Here is a 20669-nt window from a genome sequence, read left to right on the forward strand (position 1 = left end):
AAGATTATTGCGGAAGAGCTGGCAGCCCTAGAAAGCAAATCGGGAGACATTCCAGCGAGGACGTAGGATATGTAATTAGGAATAATTTGAGCGTGCAACTGAGTCGGTATATAAAAAACCAATTTGTTCCTGTACCCTCATGCACCCATTTGCCTCTTATGTCCTACGAAGCTACTACAAGGCCACCGGTTGGAACGAGGACAACCTCTACGCAAACTTGACCCGCTCGTCCAACGGTTACTTCCAAAACTTCTTCACCTGTCCACGCGCTGACGTTCCTCACAGCCATCCTTGATTTCACCGTCCCTCGCGGTCTCCACCTCACCGTTTCAAAGTCCCCAAATGCTTTGTTCAAAACTACATATTCCATGACGGCTATGCCGTCGCTCCACGGCTCAGTGGGGTATATTTTCACCTCATGCGATCTTGATGTCAAGTCGTCGGGAAATGTGCGCTTCAAAAACATGATAGAGCGCTTCAAGGTGTACGACCAACCTCGTCGACCGGAACCTAAAGAAGAGGAATGGTTAGCAGGCGAACAAGTGCAAAAACGAGGTGAACGTTCAGGCTATCATACTTGTTCACTACTAACTAATACCAACACGCAGACTATCTCCTCTATGGACGATTCTACCTACCCACAGGTCGACTTGACGCTCTTTATTCAACCCGTCTCTCTCCGACAGTACAGGCGCTGGTCGCCGCCATCTCAGATCCACCGTCAAATATCCCCTCTGAACTACGAGACCGAAACGGAGACCCCAGCAACATCATGCTCAACCTGCAGCATGATGTGGGGAAGTGGTGTACGGAGTACACATGGAGTGCTGAGGACGGAATGTGGGGCGTGCGGGTGCTGCACAACTTTGGAAGGCTGGGTATGTCGGATGCGGTGGAAGACGGCGGCGGCGGGAAGGGAGACCGTACGGTGAAAGTGAAACGGGTGGATGAGGAAGATGCTGTGGAGGGTGGATTGAAAGGGCGGGTGTCGATGGGGGCTGAGCTTTATTTTAGTGCCAAAGAACGAAGTGCCGGAGGTGAGTTTCGTCTTCTTGACAATACGACAACTCATCTTCCAACCTAACATGCCACAGTTTCAACAGGAATCCGCTTCACAACTCTACCAGATGCTACACCTCCGTCATTCCAAGTACCCTCATCATCATCATCATCATCAAACCCCGTCTCACCCTCTACATCTCAACCTCCAACGACCATCACCGCTCTTTTCAATCCAATGTTGGGGCACATGTCAGGAGCATACACCGCTCGCGTGTCGCGGGACCTCGCGCTCTCGTCTCGATTCGATTTCAATGTCTACAGCTACGAGAGTGAATGGACCATGGGTGCGGAATGGTGGCTGCGCCGATCTTTGACGCCAAGACCATCCGAAGACGGTGAAATACATCCACCAACACCACCGCCATTTCCTCCCCCCGTTGAAGATGTTCAGGGCGTCGTAAAGGCGCGAGCATCAACTAATAATGTACGTTTACATCCATTCTCTCCTTATTCCCCCCTCCTCATTGACGCTACAGGACGTTTCCCTCATGTGGGAAGGCAGGCTAAGAAACATGCTTGTCAGCTTGGGCGTAGTTTCCGATTTTTCTAGCAGGTCAAAACCAATAAAAGCCATTGGACTGGAAGTATCATATTTTAGCTCTGAATAGACAAGTTTCGAGTTGATAAGAAGAAGAGTCCCATGTACATATCCCAGAATTTAATACGGAAAATATATACAAAAAAAAAGATCATGAAATGCAGCCTGAATAAATAAGTATGGTAAGCCCAAGAAAAGTGTACAAGGTCAGGATTGAGTGGGTGAGTAGATGAATATGAATGACAATAAGCGAACAAGGGTATCTGGATGAAGCGCAAAAAGGAGGAGACGGAGACAGAAAAACGACAAATTTACTCTTTAGAAGCCGCAATGGTCGTCTGTTTCGAACCATCAATAGATCGAGCCAGCCTTGAAATAGCTTCCCCCGTAATGATAGGCCGATTCAACGGTGACCCATTAGAAGTCCCAATAGTCCTCGCCAGCTTCGAAATAGCGTCGCCCGTAATAACCGGCCTCGAATGCGGCGTCCGATAATTCGCACCCGCAGGCGGCGTAGAATGTGTCCGGAAATGACTGTTGTTCTCCTGATACCCCCCTCCCCCTCCTCCTCCTCCGCGCGGTGTATTTTGTCCGGAACGCGAAAATCGGGAAACGTACTCTCCCGGAGGGGAGCGAGGGAAAGAAGGGGGACGACCGACGGTGTGAGCTCGCGTATGGCCATAAGATGAGATTCGAGATTCGTGTGATGTTTCAGTGTATGAGGACAGGCCTGCTGGGGCAGATAGAGAGTCGACGAGCGCCTGAGGGGCGTGTATGGACGCGGCGAGGCCCGAGTCTTCACGAGCGATTGAGGAATCTTCTGTTGAAGAAGATGCGGGGATAGACTTTGCAACACCTTCATCTGCCTTGATGTCGGGAACATTGTTTGTGGTGGTGGTGGGGGTTTCGTCGACCGCCTCTTTCAAAAGAGGCTCACTTGATTCCGCTTTGGAACCTGCATTCAAGTTTTCTGGAGCCGTTGCAATTGGCTTGGCAACCACTGAGGCTTCCTTGGTTGACGGAGCTGGCACTGTGGGACCACGTGTGTTATTCCTGACCGATCTTGCATTTGGGGCAGATGTGACAGGTTTAGGAGGTAAGGAGTGATGGAGAGAGGTTTTTATCGTGTCAGCGCTCCTTGCGGGAGGCGTTGCCTTGGGCGAAGGATCGGGGACTGAGGTGCTATACCTCTTACTCTCAAGGCCCATCGGCGTAAATGGCGTAGACGCAGGGTAAGAATCACTCTCTGCGGGTTTATGATCCGAGATCGACTGAGATGGGGAAACGACCTCGGACCTAGATATGGGAGGCGTCAGAGGCTTGGAGGATGGTTCGGGTAGCGGCCGAAGACCATCGACAATGATTGGAGATATCATTTCGGCCGGATGAGTGGAGGTGGAGACGCCCCAATCATCCAGATCAGGCAAGCTATCATCGTCCTCGCCCGCCCAATCAATGTGGCTTCCTGGAGTTGACGGCCTATTCTGCGCCACGGCTCGAACACGTTCGACGAGGGCGTCAATATTATTACGCATATCGAAGTTATTACTGGACAGATGAGGAGGGGTGTCTTTGATCGGGGCGGTATGAGGGACGGTTGGAAGGCGGGGCCTCATCGGCCGGAGGAGATTATCATCAGCTGCAGGAGGGTTGATTCTGTGCAGACCGCTGCCTTTACTCGTCTGAGAACGTCTCCTTCTATCCCCCCGCGGTTTAGGTGAAGGTGCAGAAGGCACGTCGGCGCCAGGCGAAGCTACAACGACGGATGGAACGTTATGAGACGACTTTCTTGACGGAGGTTTGGACTTTGTTGGATTAGGAATCGAGGGTTTTTCAGCAGCGGAGGGGCCAGCGGATGGAGCTAAATTTTTCAAAGGCTGGGTTGGGCCAGGCTTCTCTTGGGGAGCACCATTTGGCGGGCGTGTTTCGCCAGTTGGTTTGTTGTCGCGGGATGCGGTATTTGGTCTACCGCCGCCACCTCTTCCACCTCTTCCACCTCCACGACCCCTCCCGCCTCTACTGAAGCCATTAAAGGCTGAACCGGGTTCAGGGCCTGACCTCGGCCATCGAGGTGAAGGGTTGGAGCTGCCTGAAGGTGTGGGTGTGGAGGAGGCCATTCAAATAGAGACCTGCAACAAATTCAAACCCTGGCTGTAAAATGAGAGTGATTTAGCACTGAATGATTTTGAGAGAACTACTGGCTCTTACATGGAAAGACGAGGGATGTTTGAGTTTAGAGGAGAAATACAAGTGTCTGCTGCCAAACAAGGCAAAGCGCACTCCTCATCCAGTTCAACCATGTCAAAAGCGTCGCAACCAGAGCTTAAAAAGGTTGGTTCAGTTTTATCTCTCAATTTGCGGTGCTAATATGGTATATAGTTCATGGACAAGAAATTGTTCGTTCATCTGCAGGGGGGCCGCAAAGTCAGTGGCACACTGCGTGGCTATGATCTTTTCCTGAACCTCGTTATCGATGATGCGATCGAGGAGACGACGCCAGCACAGAAGCATCCAATTGGCACAGTTGTAAGTGATTTTGTACACTTGTTTTGAACTAATGAATGACTGGAGAACAGGTAATTCGTGGAAATAGTGTAACATCAATGGAAACATTGGAGGCAACAAGATCGTAGCAGTAGCATCCTTGTTTGGTTCAGTCATTTAGAATCAACAAATTGTATGTGTAAAAAAAGTTATTACCTTTCCCTGTGACTGTGGTCATGCCTCGTCGTTCTTTACCTAGACCGAAGTTGTTCAACATCGCTCCTAGACGACCTCCACGACTGTCGCGTCCGTCCTCCACACTCACCGCCGTTCCCGCCTTCCCCGACATACCCAGTGACCCCGTCTGGAACGCAAAGCTAAATCAATTCAAACGCTCTCTCATCTATTCCACCCACCCTTCCCAGGTGTGGTCAAACTATACTAGTCTCCTCAACTTGTCCGCCTTCGACCTCCTCCCCGCCGAAATTCATCAACATGTATTGCGTCGTTGTACCCCCCCAGCAACGGAAATGCGAGCAACAGCTGCCCATCGCCTCTTGACCGTCAAAGCAGGTTCCCCGCCCCACTCCTACGAAGGTCGATTCCAGATTATCATTCGGAACATTCGTGCAACGGGTGTTGAACCCGCTTTGGACGACTACCATTTCATCCTGACACATTTCGCTGCCGTCGGTCATCCCGTGGGCTCTATGCAAGTTTTTCACGAGCTAGTCTATCGCGGCCACTCACCAGAGGAAAAAACATATGGCTTGTGCCTCCAGGCAATTGCCCACCGTTTCACCTTGCCCATTTTCAGGGACAATCGGTTACGCTTGGTCGAGACAACACGGAGGATGTTCACACAACTCATGACCGACATGCGTAAACGCAGCATCCCATTCAGCGCTGCCAACCTCGACTTGTCCATGCGCGTGTTGAAGGAGACATTGGATCAAGAAGGGTTTGATTCTCTCATGAAGTGGGGGTATGGAATAGACTTGGCGAATCCCGATCGGGCTCCGTTGGAGTACATCGAAGCTATGAAGGCTATACCCGAACTCCAGGGCGGGGAAATCCTCTCCCCATTGCCCTTCTCTACCAATGCCCTCAATACAACCATCGACTTTCTCGGCAGATCGGGCAACATATCCAAGCTCGTTCTAGCGTTCGAAGTTCTCACCCAACCACTCCCAAAAGCCAACGAATACTTTATTAGCTCCTTTGATGACGATGACGATTTCGGGGTTGCGGGAGGCGCTTCTTCTTCCTCTTCTTTCTCTCCTCCCCACACAGTTCCCAACCTTACAACTTACAACCTCCTTCTACGGCACATATGTCACATAGGCCATCCAACACTTGCACGCCACTACTTTCTCCAAGCTATCAAGCTGGAGAGGGAAACGGACAATCTGATACGAAAGAAACTGTTTGGTTGGACACCTCTGAGTGAGATCGTGTCTCCACAGTTTTCCATGAACAGATCTACGTTGGTCCCCGTTCTCGGCCTAAGTAACCGTGACAAGAACCTTGGCTTAATGCGATGGCTACTCTCCAAGATGCCATTTATCGTCCGCACGAAAAAGAGGGATTTGTTTTATTATATGAAAGTTCGACAAGAACGACTGAAGTGGGAACGCGAGAATAAAGATTGCATAGTACCAACCACCGCCGTAGATCCCCCACTGAAACCCCCAAACGATCCCGCTTCAATTCCCATCAATACATCACCCTCCACAATAGCCCCAGTCCCCATCAAACCCTTCGACATCAAACTCCACATCTCCATCCTCCAACGAAACCTATACGACTCTGAACGATTCCACGCTCACCTAGAACACCTCGTCGGACGAACAACGCAACGGCTCAAAGAGCGGCTAGGCAGACGTGTCTGGGCCGGGAGAGACATCTACATGGCCGATGTGAATAAGAGGATCATGCTTTCGCGGGATGCATGGGCGAGATCTGCAGGATTTAGAGAACGAAGGGAGCCCCCGAAACCGACGGTTATTGAATTCCCGCCGCCGGATGTAGATACCTCTCTGCGGCATGTTCCGCCTCATTTGACGCTTGGACGGAAGTTGGAAGACCGGACACCGTTTTTCCAGCCGAGTTCACGGAGGTCGTTCTCGACGATGTCGAGCCGTGATTCTTCGTTATGGCAGACGCTTTGGCGGCGTAATCGGCCTTGATGTCGACATCATTTCGTAGCTTGTATCTGTGCGTACCATTTTCATCTCATGGACCCAAATTTTTGACGTGGCTTTTTGGTCAAGGCCACCAGAACCGCTCGCCGAGCGCGTCTGAGTATTAGAGCTCACACCGACTCACGGCCTAAACCTTGCTGCCAAAGACCTTACACAGGTTCGAGCAAGGTACTCACTCCCACGAGGCGAGTTGAGGATGTGATGTGTATGTAGTACAGTGATATCAGGGAATAATCTAAAACAGCGCAAAGTTCTACAACTGAGTTTCCATCCATCCAGTTTCACGAATCTCACTCAAGCCAGCCTGTCTAATTCCTTCGCTTTGTCCTTTACAATTGCTTCCATCCCATCCAACCATTGCTCCACTTGTACTGCCCCCGTTTGCAAAGACGCTGATGGCTCTGTATTGGGTCCCTTCGTGGTGGATGAAGAAAAAGTGACGTTTCCAACACCAATGAAGCGTGCCATTGCGATGACAGGTAGTCGTCGGAGTGCACGTCCTGACATACCCTGAGCCTAACAAAATGGATCAATAAGGTACAAAGGAAACACATATGAACATACTCTGCATTGCGCAGCCAATGCTAACAATCGCAATCCTACATTTTTCGACCTCTGATGTGCGTCCACAGACGATTTCGAAGTTTGATCTGTTTTACTTGAGAGCTCGTACATCTGGACTTGTTTCAGTGTCGGAACGCCCTGGATAAGGAGTTGAAAAAAATCATTTGACGCAATGAACGGCGGTCGAGACTAACCGTGACTGATATAATTCCTTTTTGCATAATCTCACAGACGCATGTGCGCAATATTTCGTATATCGCCTCGCGAGATGGAAGGTCGACATATTGGACAATGTCTGCGCGGTCGACGAATGCACAGTCTATGCTAAGCATGAGTGACACAAAAAGTTCAAGAGCTAAGACGGGGTACCTATAGCTTTCACGAGATTGCTGGTCGACATTATCAGTACGTTTTTCCGATGTTTTAATTTGTCCAGTTGAGTTAGGAGAGCGTTGACAACCTGCGGAGCCATCAGCATACATTGAGGTTAAAGAAGTAATCCAACCCTACGCGCAACCCGTCAGAAGGTTCCGTCCCGGCCATGGCGCCAGCTCGAGCAGCTGTCAACGATTCCACTTCGTCTTGATATTTTGTTAGATGAAGCGGCGCATACATTGGGGGCAAACGGCTGATTACCTATCAAAACCACGACGAACCCGTCCTCGTCGTCCACTAATTCCGTGATGCTATTAAAGAGACGCTGAACAAGTTTCCCTGACTCTGAAAACCATCTAGAAAAGAGCGAATGGGAGTTGATCTCCAGGAGACGTGCATGTGAGTATCTGCGAAAATGCGCAAGTTAGACGGTAATCGGATAATTGATAATCACAAACCGATGTGACAGCCGAATCGATAGTTTTTGGGCGAGAGCACGACAGAGGGATGTTTTACCGGTGCCCGGTGGGCCGTGCAGGAGAACAACTCGATTCCAGCAGATGAGGTTGACTGGAAACGACTCTGAGTCATCGCACAACGAAACCAATCAGACATTGTCACTCACAATCCACGTTTGCATCACTGAAAACGAGAGTGGCATGTATGTAATCCAGGAGCTTGAGTTTTATGTCATCGGCGTATATCAACGAGTCCCACAAGCCCTCCCAGCCTATGTTAGGTAGCTCACAAACGCTCGCAGCCATCGTATCACCGTCATCTCCCCCCGAGTCCGGAGTACTATTGGAGAACTCTTCAAACGAATCACTTTGGGAGGGCTGGTAGACGTGAATTTGGAGGGACATTTGGTCCAATGTCAGGGAAGGGGAGGGACATGGTGACTCGCATGCGACTATGCGTTCTACTGAGGATGATAGTTCTGGGATATCGTTCCAGCCTTGAAGGGTGGATGGAATGGCGATTCTTTCGAATGAGGCGATGTATGAAGAGACTAGTGACCTGATGGTTTCGAAACGAGCAGCAGCTCGTGGTTTAAGCCGTACTTCAACTATAAAGAGTCAGTAACGGCGTTGTTGGCGTTGATGATGCGCACCGTGAACTGTCCATTTTGTACGGTCCATAGAGACGTCGTTCATGACAAGACGCGACTTTATTTCATGATGGACGCGTCTTGAGATTAGATTAGATCTGATCGAGTCACACATTTTTATATTTTGATCATTGGATTTGCATGCATCGATCTCTTTCTATCCTCCGCTCATTTAGACGTCCAATCTATACCATGGCAGACATCGTAGACCCAAACAACGTACGCGACCCAAACTCAAAGAGCGCAGGTACGCTCCTTGTTTCTTCATTACCACCAACATATTCCCTCATCACCCGCCCCCAGCGAAGAAGGAAGCCAAACGCCTCGAGAAAGAAGCAAAACTTGCTGCAAAATCAGCAAAGGCGGTTCCTTCAGCAGAGAAAAAGGTAAAGGCCGTCAAGAAAGATGACACGGAGGCCCCCTTCGTCAACACAACTCCCAAAGGGGAGAAGAAAGGTATGTCTCTTCTAGTTCCTGCTACTTCTATTGACCTCAACCGTACAGATCTCTCCGAGCCCATGGCAGCCGGATACAACCCCCTCGCTGTCGAATCATCTTGGTACGACTGGTGGTCAGCCCAAGGCTTCTTTAAGCCCCAACTAACAGCTGACGGAAAGCCCAAGCCAGAGGGGCAATTCGTCATTCCCTGTCCACCGCCCAATGTCACCGGAAGTTTGCACATCGGGCACGCGCTGACCGTTGCCATTCAGGATGGGCTCATCCGCTGGAACCGCATGCTTGGCAAGACCACCTTGTTCGTGCCCGGTTTCGATCATGCAGGCATTTCCACGCAGAGTGTAGTGGAGAAGAGGCTATACAAGGCGGAGGGAAAGACGAGGCATGATTTGGGACGGGAGAGGTTTTTGGAGACTGTCATGGATTGGAAAAATGAGTGAGTGACCGTTCACTGCGAAAGCCAAGCTAACATATGCTTCCGTAGCTACCAATCCCGCATAACAAATCAGCTCCACCGCCTCGGTGGCTCTTATGACTGGGACCGCGTAGCCTTTACTATGGACCCCAAGCTATCTAAAGCCGTCATTGAGACCTTCTGCCGCTTGCACGAAGACGGTATCATATACCGCGCCAACCGCCTCGTCAACTGGTGCATCAAACTCAACACGACGCTTTCCAACCTCGAGGTCGAGCAAAAGCAGCTTACGGGTCGAACACTACTAAACATCCCGGGCTACGACGCGAAGGAACGGTTCGAGTTTGGTGTCATCACCAGTTTCGCGTATCCCATCGAAGGATCAGATGAGAAGATCATAGTAGCGACAACTCGTCCCGAGACAATGCTTGGTGATACGGCCGTCGCCGTGCACCCAGATGACCCTCGCTACACCCACCTCCATGGCAAATTCGTTGTCCACCCATTCGTTCCCAACCGTCGCATTCCTATCGTATGTGATTCCATCATAGTAGACATGGAGTTTGGTACTGGTGCCGTAAAGATCACTCCTGCACACGACCCGAACGATTATGAAGTCGGTGTGCGTCATAACCTCGAGTTTATAAACATTCTGAACGACGATGGAACGCTCAATGCCAATGCCGGTGTGCTCTTTGAAGGCGTGAAGCGGTTTCACGCAAGGAACAAAGTTGTGCAGTTGCTAAAAGAGAAGGGGCTATTTGTAGAGGTCAAGGACAACCCCATGCAGATCCCCATTTGCAGGTGCCTCTCATGCCCTTCATGCTTCATTCTTGAGCTGACGACGTTGACTCAGTAAATCAGGAGACGTAATTGAACCAGTGCTCAAGCCTCAGTGGTGGGTAAACTGCAAACCTCTTGCAGAAGAAGCGATCAAGGCAATTATCCTAACTCTCCTCTTATCTCTGCACCTACTGAAGAAATATTTTTAGCGCACAAGAGCTGGCGAACTGCTCATAACCCCCAAACAGTCCGAGAACGATTGGTATCGCTGGCTAGAAGGCATTCAAGACTGGTGTATCTCTCGTCAACTCTGGTGGGGCCACCGGTGCCCTGCTTACTTTGTTCGCATTGAGGGTAAAGACCAGGAAGTAGGTTGCCTCTGTGTCTGAAGATGATCAGATTGACCTGAATCGTAACAGGCCAACGATGGTAAGAACTGGGTTGTAGGTCGTACCAAGGAGGAAGCCACGGAACGTGCCAAAGTTTTGGCTGCAGGTGCACCCTTTGTGCTAGAACAAGACGAGGACGTCCTTGATACATGGTTCTCTTCTGGTTTGTGGCCCTTCTCCATCATGGGTTGGCCCGACAAGGTTTATCATTCTCCCCAAACTCTTTGAACTCCTACTGAGCGCTTTGACATCTAGACTCCCGACCTCGAGACGTTCTACCCCTGCACACTCCTTGAAACAGGGTGGGATATCCTCTTCTTCTGGGTAGCCCGCATGGTCCTCCTTGGTATCCACCTCACTGGTAAAGTACCCTTCAACGAGGTCCTCTGCCACGCCATGATTCGCGACGCGCACGGACGCAAAATGTCCAAGTCCCTCGGGAACGTCATCGACCCCATCGACGTCATCCAGGGACTACCTCTCGAAGACCTTCACCAAAAACTGTACGAAGGCAACTTGGACGAAAAGGAGATCGTCAAAGCTAAAGCGGGGCAGAAGAAGGATTTCCCGAAGGGAATACCCCAGTGCGGTACCGACGCTCTACGGTTCGCGCTCTGTGCGTACTCTGGGGGAGGGAGGGATATCAATTTGGAGATTTTGAGGGTAGAGGGGTACCGTAAGTTCTGCAACAAGATCTTCAACGCCACCAAGTTTGCGATGTTGAAGCTGGATGGGGAGTTTGTGCCAGAGCCAATCGCAAAAGTGAGTCGAGGTAGTTTGTTCCAAGTTATGGAGTTCTAGCTAAAGGGAACATTTAGCCAACAGGGAATGAGAGCCTCGTGGAAAAGTGGATCTTCCACAAGCTCAACATTGCCGCTATTGAGATCAACCAGTGCCTCGCTGACCGGAACTTCATGGCTGCCACCAATGCCGTCTACAATTTCTGGCTATACGAGCTGTGTGACGTCTACATCGTAAGTACTTTGGTCGACGAAGGATTTCGTCGAAATAACGATCTCATAGGAAGCAATGAAACCCATGACCGACGAATCAGCTTCACCTGCTACCCGCAAATCCGCTCAGCAGACGCTCTACACATGCCTAGACTATGGTTTGCGTCTCTTGCATCCTTTCATGCCATTCGTGACAGAAGAGCTCTGGCAACGCTTGCCAAGGCGAGCAAACGATTCTACGCCATCTATCATGCTGGCATCATACCCCATCTCGGTTCGTGCAATTGTCATGCTCGTGCCTTTGGCTCGTTGACATTGATAACTTTTGGACGAACAGGATTCTGATTTCGTATTCGAAGACGCAGAAAAGAAATTCGATCTCGTCTTCTCGACCCTCAAAGCTGGCCGCTCACTCGCTGCTTCGTATAACTTGCAAACAGATATCCAATGTCCGTCACCTCGCACCCTTCCATCTTGCTCTTTACCTGACCTCTTAACCATCCACAGTCTTCATCCACGCACAAGCAGACCACGAGGCCGAACTCTTCCAATCCCAACTCTCCACCATCGTAGCCCTCACCAAGGGCTGCAAGAGCGCAGAAGTCGTACGCCAGCTGAACGAGATCCCCACTGGCTGCGGTGGTGGTGTCGTCACATCATCCATCGCCATTCATACCCTTGTCCGAGTGCGTCCAGCCAGACCCTTCTTTCAATTTTCGTAGGCTGATTGTCATTGTGAATGATTACAGGGTCTCGTCGACCTCGACCTAGAAATCTCAAAATGCGAGAAAAAACTAGACCTTGCTCGCCTCAACTTGCAGAAGATTGTCAAAGTGGAATCTCAGCCTGATTATACCGAGACTGTTCCTGAGAACGTGAGAGCTGCCAATGATGACAAGGTTTGTTGTTTTCTCTCTTCGCCGTTTCTTTAATAACTGACTCTACCCCTAGAAAAAGACGATAGAAGCGGAGATTGCGACGCTGGAACTTTCAAAATCCATGTTTACTGAGTTGAAATAGTAGAATGCTCTTAGTTGTAATTGTACATTGATTTAATGGGAAACAAACGAATACTTGAGGACCTTTATTAGCCTGGCATCGATGTTTCTCTGCTGCAAGTGTTTCCTTTTCTTGAGAACAAATGTCAAAATAAATGCCTCTCGAAGGCAGGTAATGTATAATCATTGCATCGGTATCTGATCTGGTATATTAACTTTACTGTACTGCTACTCTACACAAAATTATAACAGGTATATGCACCTAGTGTACAGGTGATTGTTGTTGTACACGTCCGTGATTAATATGGTATTACAGCAAATCATGCAAGACCTTGTCATATTGATGAGGCATGTGTGCACTACCCACACCCAAGTCAGAATGCATTCATCCAAAACCGAGAAGCAGCACTCACGTCAACATATCCCGCGCAAACACTAGTTGTGAAAAGACCTGCTCCACATCCAGCACTTCGAATAACCTCAGTTTATCGGGACGTAAGCTTTTCGCCAGCCGATGAGAAGGATGCAAATCGCTATCCCTCATTGCCCACAAGACTCGTCCCGGGGGGTACATATTCCCATTCTGCATATTTGCTTCGAGTGTTTTGCGCATTGCGATGAACTGATAATATACAATAGTGAGATTTTTTCATCTCAACCACAGCAGGAGGGATACACCCACCCAATCCATATCATCAGCAGTCCCTTGACCAGCCTTCCACTGCCTAGCTCGAGTAGTAACAGCGACATAACCGTCCCCTGCCTCTTTCGTTTCATTGGCTTCACAAAGCCACAGAGCAGCATTCTTCAAATCCCTGACAGAGCCAAGTGACAACCTAGCGACGACATCGTGTGAGTAAACGAATGAAACAATTAGTTTATCGGCCAGACGACTGAGACTGGCGTCTGTAAGTGATCTGGCGCAAAGTGTCAATTTTCTAATGGGAATAAGAGCGAATGAGAGACGCACGGCGGTGCAAAACAATATACGGACACCCTCCGTCCAACAGGGAGTCCACTCGACCTCACAGTAAGACATGTCTTGGGGTCGGCCCACATCTATACTTGTATGTCATTTATCGTGTCAGTCCCAACGATCTCGTCACTCACCATGCCGAGCAGCGCAGCCACTCCAGCTCCCAAACTATGCCCACAAAGAACCAGCTCAAACTCTGGGTTATTATGCAGTGCCTCTAAGACAGCCAACTGCACCGGCTTCCCCACGTCTCCCATCAGCCGCGCCATCCTCAACATCCCTCCGTGAACATGATGTACCTTCTCCCTTCTCTTACTTTCTGAAATATCGGGCATGGAAGGGAAGGTGAATTGTCCAGGGATGGGGTGTTCATCATCTTCAGTCATTGGAGGAGTTTGGGCTGGCTCGAAGGATTCAGCTTCACAAGTTAGATCCACGGCTATTTCGTTGAGGGACATCGTCCCTTTGAAACACATGTGTGAGTGATTAGAACATAAAGGCACAAGTCAAGTACCTCTTAGAACGAGCACAATCTGCTCTCTCCCATAATCTGTTAGAACCCAGAATCTAGGCATGAGATGCTCATTCCCAAACACCTGCTCAAAGACGATGTGAGCACGCATTTTAGCCGACAAAACATCAGGTACCCACAGCGGTGGACTTTATCTTCTCTTTCATCTCCTTCTTCTTTCTCTCTGCTGTCTCCTTCATCTCTGCTCGGTGCTTGCTCTCATCCCCATGATCGTGAGCCGCAGATAGCTCAAAAATCTCGCGATCGTGTTTGCCCAGCAACACGTCCCACCAAGAGTATGGCTTCGGTACACCTGACGAACTCTCCGATGCTGTCGAAGACGAGGGAACCCCTGGAAAAGTGAAAGGGACGTCTCCCGCAGCCTCTGCCTCTGAAGCGTCAATAGCATGAGTGAGTTGTGCTTCTTCGGCTGTCTTCTCCTTCGCCATCATATCCGAGAATGACGTCGGCTCTGCTTGTGCTGGGGATCGCCGTGAAGGCATTTTACCGCTTGTATTCGATGATGTGGCTGCTTTATAGGCATCCGTAGGCGACACGCCAAAAAATAACAAACTCGCTCCCCCATATCCGGCCAACACCATTTTCGACAGTCGTCTCAGGGTAGTCTTCAGCTCGGAATCAGACATTTGTGGTAGTGGTTCGATGTCTGTACTCGACGCAAGATGAAGGTGTGCAACTGACCTCAGGGACGAGCGAGATTTAGTCCTTGAGAGGAGTATGGATTGGGCACGCGAGCGAGTGCCAGTGGGAGCCTCTCCGATGTCTGCCGCTATGATCTGTGGGCCTCCTTGTCCGGGAAAGATAATGTCGGAAGTGACGCGTATCCGGGATCCCCTGTGACTGTCTGTTAGTATACCATTCGATAACGATTTATAAACATAGGTTTACCTACCTGCGAGCACGGAGGGTATCCATCGACCTTGGTGCATTCTTGACATCTATTTCCTTCAGGTATTTGAACCACCTCTTCTCCTGCCACTCTTGTGTGACACCTTGCAACGCAACCCAAGCCACGATAGCTCTAGCTACTTGGGTGATTCCATACTGTTTCTTTGGAAGGTCGTCTCCTCCTGCAGACCATTCCCGCCGCACAAGGCCGATGAAAGACGCCAATGAAAATGAAGCGTCGCTGCTTCCGGGAAATATAACGGAGAGGACGTTGATAGAGCTGTGTGCAGCGATGAGAGATGTCGTGGTGATGTATTCGCTTAGATGGATTGGAGCAAGCGTGATTTGTTCAGCGAGTGAGATGACGGTGCGCACAGCGCCTCCGAGAGCATGAGTAGTGAGAGGAACACCACCAAAGAAAGCAATGTCGACGACGGTAGTGGTGATCCCAACTGCGGTAGTCGCTATGCCGCGAGCTACAGAGAACTGGACGCGACATGAGAGGCAAATGCGTGCACAGGGGCCAGCCAACTCACACCTAATCTAGTGCTGTACTTTGCAGCGAAGAAACCAAAGGAAGATGCTGAGAGAGCGAGATCGACACCCTGTCTGCCATACCGATCCCAATTAGCCATGAGGGGAATATGAGAAACGCGCCCTGAATGAGCTTGAAATCCGTCCTCGTCGTCGTCTTCGTCGCTCGAAGTTCATGTGATTGATGATCGCTGTCGTGTCGTTGCTACATACGGTCACGTTGGAATTTTTTCTATGCTCACCACTCATCTTCGACGTGTTCTTACAACTCGCTCCTACGCCACATGCGCATCTGCAAAACCATCGGAATACGGCCAGCCACTCCTTGCATCACATCCACATCTTTGTATGCGCTTTTTCATCACCATGTTCGATGCTAATCTCATTCAGTTGAACAAAATGACCTCACTCCGGGAATACCAAGCGAAGAGTACAAACGACGGCGGAAGATGCTCATGAGCTCTTTACCAGACAATAGCGTCGTTATTTCGGTGGCAGCTCCTGTCAAGTACATGAGTTCAAGTGTGTTATCTATTGCGTCACATTTCGATCCTAACAACCCATTCCCTTCTAGACATATTGTGAGCATCTGCTGCCGCCTGGTAGACGCTCTTGATTCTTAGCTGTGGCAAGCTACAAGCACAGGCAGGCATCAGACTTTTGGTACCTCACAGGTTTCGAGGAACCTGATGCTGCCGTCATCCTTGGTCTGCGGTCATTCAGCTCCATCAGTACGATTTGCTTAATATGGCACACAGAAAAGGATTCTTCTCCACAAGGATATAAAATGACACTATTTGCCTCGGGAAACAACGCAGCCAAAGAAAAATGGGACGGTGCAAGGTATCTGTTTCTTTTTCCTGTTGCTCAAACACATGCACCTTACCATAATATCAAGGACAAGTCTCTCCTCTGCAAAATCTCTTTTCAGCGCTGATTCCGCTCTTCCCATCACGGATTTCGACTCCCAACTAAAATCATTATCGTTCATGTACTCCCACATCTATGTTGACCTCCCCCCGTCACATTCGTCCTCCTCCTCACGACGCAACCCTAAATCCATTTTTAAATACCTCTCATCTCCTGCACGAGCTGAGTACGACTCCATTCTAGAAGCTATATCTAGCACCCGTCAACGCCCACTCGCTCCAGAATTGGCCAGTTTGCGAGCTGTCAAGAGCGAAGCTGAGCAGAAGGTCATGCACGCTGCAGCGACCATTAGTGGACGTGCACATGCCAAAGTGCGTTCCGCATTCGATGTATTTGTAAAGGATCCAAAAAAATTGATTTTTTCCTAAGACGATGCGCTTCACACGACCAGGAATGACTGAAAGCGCTGTTGCCGCACACTTTGAATACATTTGCGCTTTGTCTGGTTCTCAACGCCCAGCGTATGTCCCTGTAGTTGCATCGGGGTCAGTTCCAGTTTTGTGAATCGTACGTGGATGCTTCTAACCTACTTATCAGAGCAAATGCTCTGATTATCCATTACACTGCCAACAACCATCTTATCGAGGATGGTGAGTTTGTCCTCGTCGACGCAGGCTGTGAATACAAGTACGCATTTGGATTTCCTTTGTAGTAGTTCTCTCATGACACTCCATAACCAGCGGCTATGCGTCAGACATAAGTAAGAGCCCTCCTTCTCCCTCCCTCCTCTTCTCACGCATCTACCTCTGTAATCAGCACGTACATATCCTTCGTCTGGGACATTTTCCGAACCGCAAAAGGATCTCTACACTGCTGTGCTCACTGCACAAAAACAACTGATCACCCTCTGCCATGAAGGATCTTCCATGAGCTTGTACGATCTCCACCGTGAATCAAGCAATCTTTTACGCAGGGAACTCAACCAAATAGGGTTCAACCTTGGTGTGGAGGGCGATTTGGAGAGGGTGTTGTATCCCCACTTCTTAAGTCATCCAATTGGAATTGGTCAGTCTTTGACCATCCCTTTTTTCGTGGTTACCTTGACTCTTATGTCACCGTCCTTTCTAGATTTGCATGAATCAACCAATCTCGACCGAAGTTCCGCGTCCGTTTTGTTTTCTCTTTCTACCACTTAACATCATGATACCAATAAATGAACATAGATTAAAAGCCGGTAATGTTATCACCGTCGAACCAGGTGCCCACCACGTCCTAACCTCTCGCCTCCCGCCGCTTACTGTTTGTCCATATCTCAGGAATCTATGTTCCCCCGACTGCCAATTTCCCAAAGTACTACCACAACTTAGGAATCCGCATAGAGGTTTGTTTCTCCATTGGTTTCTCCATAACTTCACCTTACATCTCATCTTCCCGTTAGGATGAAGTGCTCGTAGGCAAACAACATCCCATCGTATTATCCTCCTCTGCCCCAAAGGAGGTACGTTCCCGTATTCCTTGTACCTTCACAGCTAACAACTCTAACATCTCAACACATTTCTTCCAACCCAGATCGCTGACATTGAAGGAGCATGCCAAGGACTTCTTGGTTTTGAACCATACTAATAACCTTTCCAAACAAAACTAATTATCTTATACTCATTATATTTGTTCATCGACGTTTTGGAATACATAGACCGAAGGCCATTTCCCATCTCCAACGCCCAAGGAAGGCCCATCAAAACTCAATTAAAACTGCAATGGCTTTCTCTCGCCCACAAACGTCATATCTCATACTCTTGGTTCCTTCCGAGATAACACAGGGTTTTTTTGCAACCCGGATCCTCTTCAATCGTGCGATACTAACGGAGGCCAAGCTCTGAGATAGTTCTTTTCTCCACGATCGAGGATACTACCGATGGTCCAGCGGCAGACTTCGTCCCATGTGTCCACAGATCCCCACCATAACCGCTCGATGAGAAGGACTTCGGGAAATGCCTTAGGATCTTTGCGCCTACTGGCCTCTTTCGATTTGGTTAACGAGGAATCGGCAAATCGCTAAAGTCTATAGCTATCCGTTGTGATCTCCACCGGCATCCCCTCCTCCTTATTACGAATCCGGCGGCTCGTCCTTTTAATCCCGCTATCCAGAGATACTGCCTTAAGGGAGTGATCTCTGTATTTCTCCATCAGGAGTGTTCGTCTTTTTCATTCAAAAGACTAAGCGGTACAACGCTTCCAGGCAGGGTCATGTATCTTCTTGCGGTTACCAGCCCTTGCCTTCTCACAGGTGAATCCCGTGGCCTCCAACGACCACTCCATGGACGAAGCACAACATAAATCCCGAGGCCGCTGCTGTGACCCATCCCCATCAGACTCTGTCGATAAACAATATCGACAACTTGCCCAATCTCCCGCGCCCGCACACAGGTTCAGGTTGAACCCGTCCCCAGCCTATTCTGTTCGATCTTTTTTTTTCGAGCAGATCGTCCATCATACCGCAACTGAGGCGTCATACGAAGCTTCTCATAATCAAATTTGGTTCTAATTTTGATAACGTTAACCTTGGTCCTCTTCTGCATTCAGTACGGCGGCTTTTGCGATCTTTGTGGTCACTCACTCCCTTGTGAGATCGGCGTGGCGTGGCGTTGAATGGTCACAGGAAGGTAGATTTCGTTCAAGCCTTGTCAGCCACTGACTGCAGGCTACAATGCAATGGCCCCTATATGCACAATTTAAGACCCTGCAGTTACCTCCTCTTCACAACTAAGTGTTGACCACAAAGTCATTCGAATCGAATTATCTATCATCATCGCACCTCACCCTAGCAAGCTTGATGCTTACTGTTCGCGACACTGCTGCTGCTCCTTCTCCTCCTACGATCCTTCTGCCGGAAAGTACCCCAGGGGTCTCAGTGGGTATGATTGTTGTCAAGGTTTACGCGTTTGGAGGATTGACCTTTGTGATGGGCATCATTGTATGCGGCTTTGGATGGTGGTTCTGGAATGTGGTTATTAAGCGACAGGCGAGGGACTTCCCACCAGATCTGGAGAACTATGTGTGTAGTTTTATCCCTCTGTGGCTTGTTTTTTAAGCGAAGGTCGCCTCCAGGAATCCAGCAGCGCCTTGACCCCTGGACCATTGCTCAACGGCAACCTCACTCCCGCGCCCACAAAATCCTCTCGGGGCAGAAAATCAAGCCTGTCAACAAATCATTCGCCAAAGGGCAAGCGAGTGAGCTGGGCCTCCTCCACTGCCACGCTTGACGTAGATGGAAATGCTTCAATCAAATCTGTGGCTGACGCGGAGGGTAAAGAATTTGACGATGAACGTATGATCTCTCCCCGTCCTCCCACCCCAGGGCCTACATCGCCTACTTCATCGTTTCCCTTTTCTCCGACGATCTCTGGTCCAACAACTCCTTCAAACCCGCCGCTCAGCCCCGCTCCAAGAGTTCACACGCAGATTCCAAGGACGCTAACAAGCATTGAACCTCGGGCGCCCCGTGGCCAGATGATGATTGCCACCACGACGCCGGACGTCTGTGAGAGCTGGTCGAAGCCTACGCAGTTGCAGTGCAGTTTCTCGGATTCCATCTCGCCCTTAGATACATCCACGCACCCGTAAGACTAGTTGTGAGCTGTGTTCAAATCATTCATTACACGCGCACGTATCACCAATGCAATTTGAGTAGCACGACGATCATTGGCGAGGATGGGTCAGAATTAATGGTTAAAGGAAAGGCGATAGAACGGCCTAAAGATAACACAAGTATAAAGTCAACGTCGGTTCAACGCACACTTTTCGTGGGTTTTTGAGATCGCCCAATAGCATACAACGCCCACGAAGACCATTCTTTTTTGGAGCCATCATTAGTTACTATAATTGCGAGGAAATACAATTTTTTCGCCATATACAACCGTTATTTTACAAGGATTTTACCTTGGACCGGTCTCCAATGGCCTTGCCGTGCCCATGGGATGCTTTGCAAATATTCCGAAGAATCACCTTGATATCTACAATGGTTGTAGATCCAATCTTGACGCAGATTCTTGTATAACGGCATCATCGCCTTCATCGGCTCAAAACTGACAGGGTGCGACAGCCGGCGGTACGAAAGAAAAGTGGAAGGTCAAATCTCGGGTGTGGGGGATCAGTGCACTGAGTCAACGCACCATCCGGCGGTGTGCGTACTCGGTACCTTATGTCCGTTTATCCACGCGAATCTACTACAGTCATGGACAAGCAAAGCCCACTAATTTGGTATCTTGGTAAATAATGTATCTAGAGCTGAGATTTTTCCAGATTCTGGCTCAGATTTGCGAAATGCGTCGAAAAACGCACCTCCGAAGTTTTTCCCACGAGGAATTGGCGTGGCCAAAATTTTGGACCAAAAAACTGCAACATTTGGGGAGAAAAACAGGTCGAAACCGGCCAGAAATTATCGAAAGTTGGTACCTGTGCTGGGCTTCGGCTGGAAGCTACTCAGAAAGGGCAAAGAATCTATCAGAAAGGGATTTNCCTGCATTTCGAAAGCCTAGTG

General features: G+C 49.5%; 9 protein-coding genes across 9 annotated transcripts; 6 read left to right on the top strand and 3 right to left on the bottom strand.

Moving 5' to 3' along the window:
• Nucleotides 1-139: 139 nt before the first annotated feature.
• LACBIDRAFT_303697 (uncharacterized protein) lies at nucleotides 140-1670 on the top strand (the record flags this gene model as incomplete). Its single annotated transcript, XM_001884226.1, has 5 exons — nucleotides 140-236; nucleotides 286-555; nucleotides 609-1037; nucleotides 1095-1486; nucleotides 1539-1670. 5 exons carry the CDS (start codon nucleotides 140-142, stop codon nucleotides 1668-1670), a joined length of 1320 nt encoding a protein of 439 aa, XP_001884261.1.
• Nucleotides 1671-1911: 241 nt separating this feature from the next.
• LACBIDRAFT_303698 (putative proline/serine-rich protein) lies at nucleotides 1912-3717 on the bottom strand (the record flags this gene model as incomplete). Its single annotated transcript, XM_001884355.1, has 1 exon — nucleotides 1912-3717. The coding sequence occupies one exon, from the start codon at nucleotides 3715-3717 to the stop codon at nucleotides 1912-1914; it is 1806 nt and encodes a 601-aa protein (XP_001884390.1).
• Nucleotides 3718-3898: 181 nt separating this feature from the next.
• Nucleotides 3899-4233, top strand: LACBIDRAFT_237613 (uncharacterized protein; the record flags this gene model as incomplete). Its single annotated transcript, XM_001884227.1, has 3 exons — nucleotides 3899-3931; nucleotides 3980-4126; nucleotides 4177-4233. 3 exons carry the CDS (start codon nucleotides 3899-3901, stop codon nucleotides 4231-4233), a joined length of 237 nt encoding a protein of 78 aa, XP_001884262.1.
• An 83-nt stretch (nucleotides 4234-4316) lies between these two features.
• Nucleotides 4317-5597, top strand: LACBIDRAFT_294907 (uncharacterized protein; the record flags this gene model as incomplete). Its single annotated transcript, XM_001884228.1, has 2 exons — nucleotides 4317-5530; nucleotides 5551-5597. Exons 1-2 carry the CDS (start codon nucleotides 4321-4323, stop codon nucleotides 5595-5597), a joined length of 1257 nt encoding a protein of 418 aa, XP_001884263.1. The 5' UTR covers nucleotides 4317-4320.
• A 985-nt stretch (nucleotides 5598-6582) lies between these two features.
• On the bottom strand, nucleotides 6583-8381 carry LACBIDRAFT_303701 (uncharacterized protein; the record flags this gene model as incomplete). The annotated part of the gene is made up of 9 exons (XM_001884356.1): nucleotides 6583-6804; nucleotides 6853-6990; nucleotides 7047-7171; nucleotides 7222-7312; nucleotides 7363-7433; nucleotides 7489-7634; nucleotides 7686-7797; nucleotides 7853-8293; nucleotides 8339-8381. The coding sequence occupies 9 exons, from the start codon at nucleotides 8379-8381 to the stop codon at nucleotides 6583-6585; spliced, it is 1389 nt and encodes a 462-aa protein (XP_001884391.1).
• Nucleotides 8382-8527: 146 nt separating this feature from the next.
• On the top strand, nucleotides 8528-12351 carry LACBIDRAFT_303702 (uncharacterized protein; the record flags this gene model as incomplete). Its single annotated transcript, XM_001884229.1, has 14 exons — nucleotides 8528-8582; nucleotides 8639-8791; nucleotides 8840-9227; nucleotides 9276-10010; nucleotides 10063-10144; nucleotides 10199-10357; nucleotides 10409-10579; nucleotides 10634-11140; nucleotides 11197-11352; nucleotides 11402-11605; nucleotides 11669-11780; nucleotides 11839-12017; nucleotides 12081-12230; nucleotides 12283-12351. 14 exons carry the CDS (start codon nucleotides 8528-8530, stop codon nucleotides 12349-12351), a joined length of 3120 nt encoding a protein of 1039 aa, XP_001884264.1.
• Nucleotides 12352-12639: 288 nt separating this feature from the next.
• On the bottom strand, nucleotides 12640-15360 carry LACBIDRAFT_330048 (uncharacterized protein; the record flags this gene model as incomplete). Its single annotated transcript, XM_001884357.1, has 9 exons — nucleotides 12640-12688; nucleotides 12743-12951; nucleotides 13012-13246; nucleotides 13300-13388; nucleotides 13440-13768; nucleotides 13820-13901; nucleotides 13957-14671; nucleotides 14730-15211; nucleotides 15262-15360. The coding sequence occupies 9 exons, from the start codon at nucleotides 15358-15360 to the stop codon at nucleotides 12640-12642; spliced, it is 2289 nt and encodes a 762-aa protein (XP_001884392.1).
• Nucleotides 15361-15493: 133 nt separating this feature from the next.
• Nucleotides 15494-17752, top strand: LACBIDRAFT_303704 (uncharacterized protein; the record flags this gene model as incomplete). The annotated part of the gene is made up of 12 exons (XM_001884230.1): nucleotides 15494-15605; nucleotides 15650-15781; nucleotides 15883-16102; nucleotides 16158-16500; nucleotides 16559-16674; nucleotides 16727-16816; nucleotides 16870-16889; nucleotides 16946-17294; nucleotides 17353-17387; nucleotides 17446-17510; nucleotides 17568-17627; nucleotides 17699-17752. The coding sequence occupies 12 exons, from the start codon at nucleotides 15494-15496 to the stop codon at nucleotides 17750-17752; spliced, it is 1596 nt and encodes a 531-aa protein (XP_001884265.1).
• A 1210-nt stretch (nucleotides 17753-18962) lies between these two features.
• On the top strand, nucleotides 18963-19753 carry LACBIDRAFT_330050 (uncharacterized protein; the record flags this gene model as incomplete). Its single annotated transcript, XM_001884231.1, has 2 exons — nucleotides 18963-19103; nucleotides 19193-19753. The coding sequence occupies 2 exons, from the start codon at nucleotides 18963-18965 to the stop codon at nucleotides 19751-19753; spliced, it is 702 nt and encodes a 233-aa protein (XP_001884266.1).
• Between the last annotated feature and the right edge of the window lie 916 nt (nucleotides 19754-20669).

This window comes from Laccaria bicolor, genomic scaffold, assembly GCF_000143565.1.
Source record: "Laccaria bicolor S238N-H82 LACBIscaffold_25 genomic scaffold, whole genome shotgun sequence".
Classification (NCBI taxonomy): Eukaryota; Fungi; Basidiomycota; class Agaricomycetes; order Agaricales; family Hydnangiaceae; genus Laccaria; species Laccaria bicolor.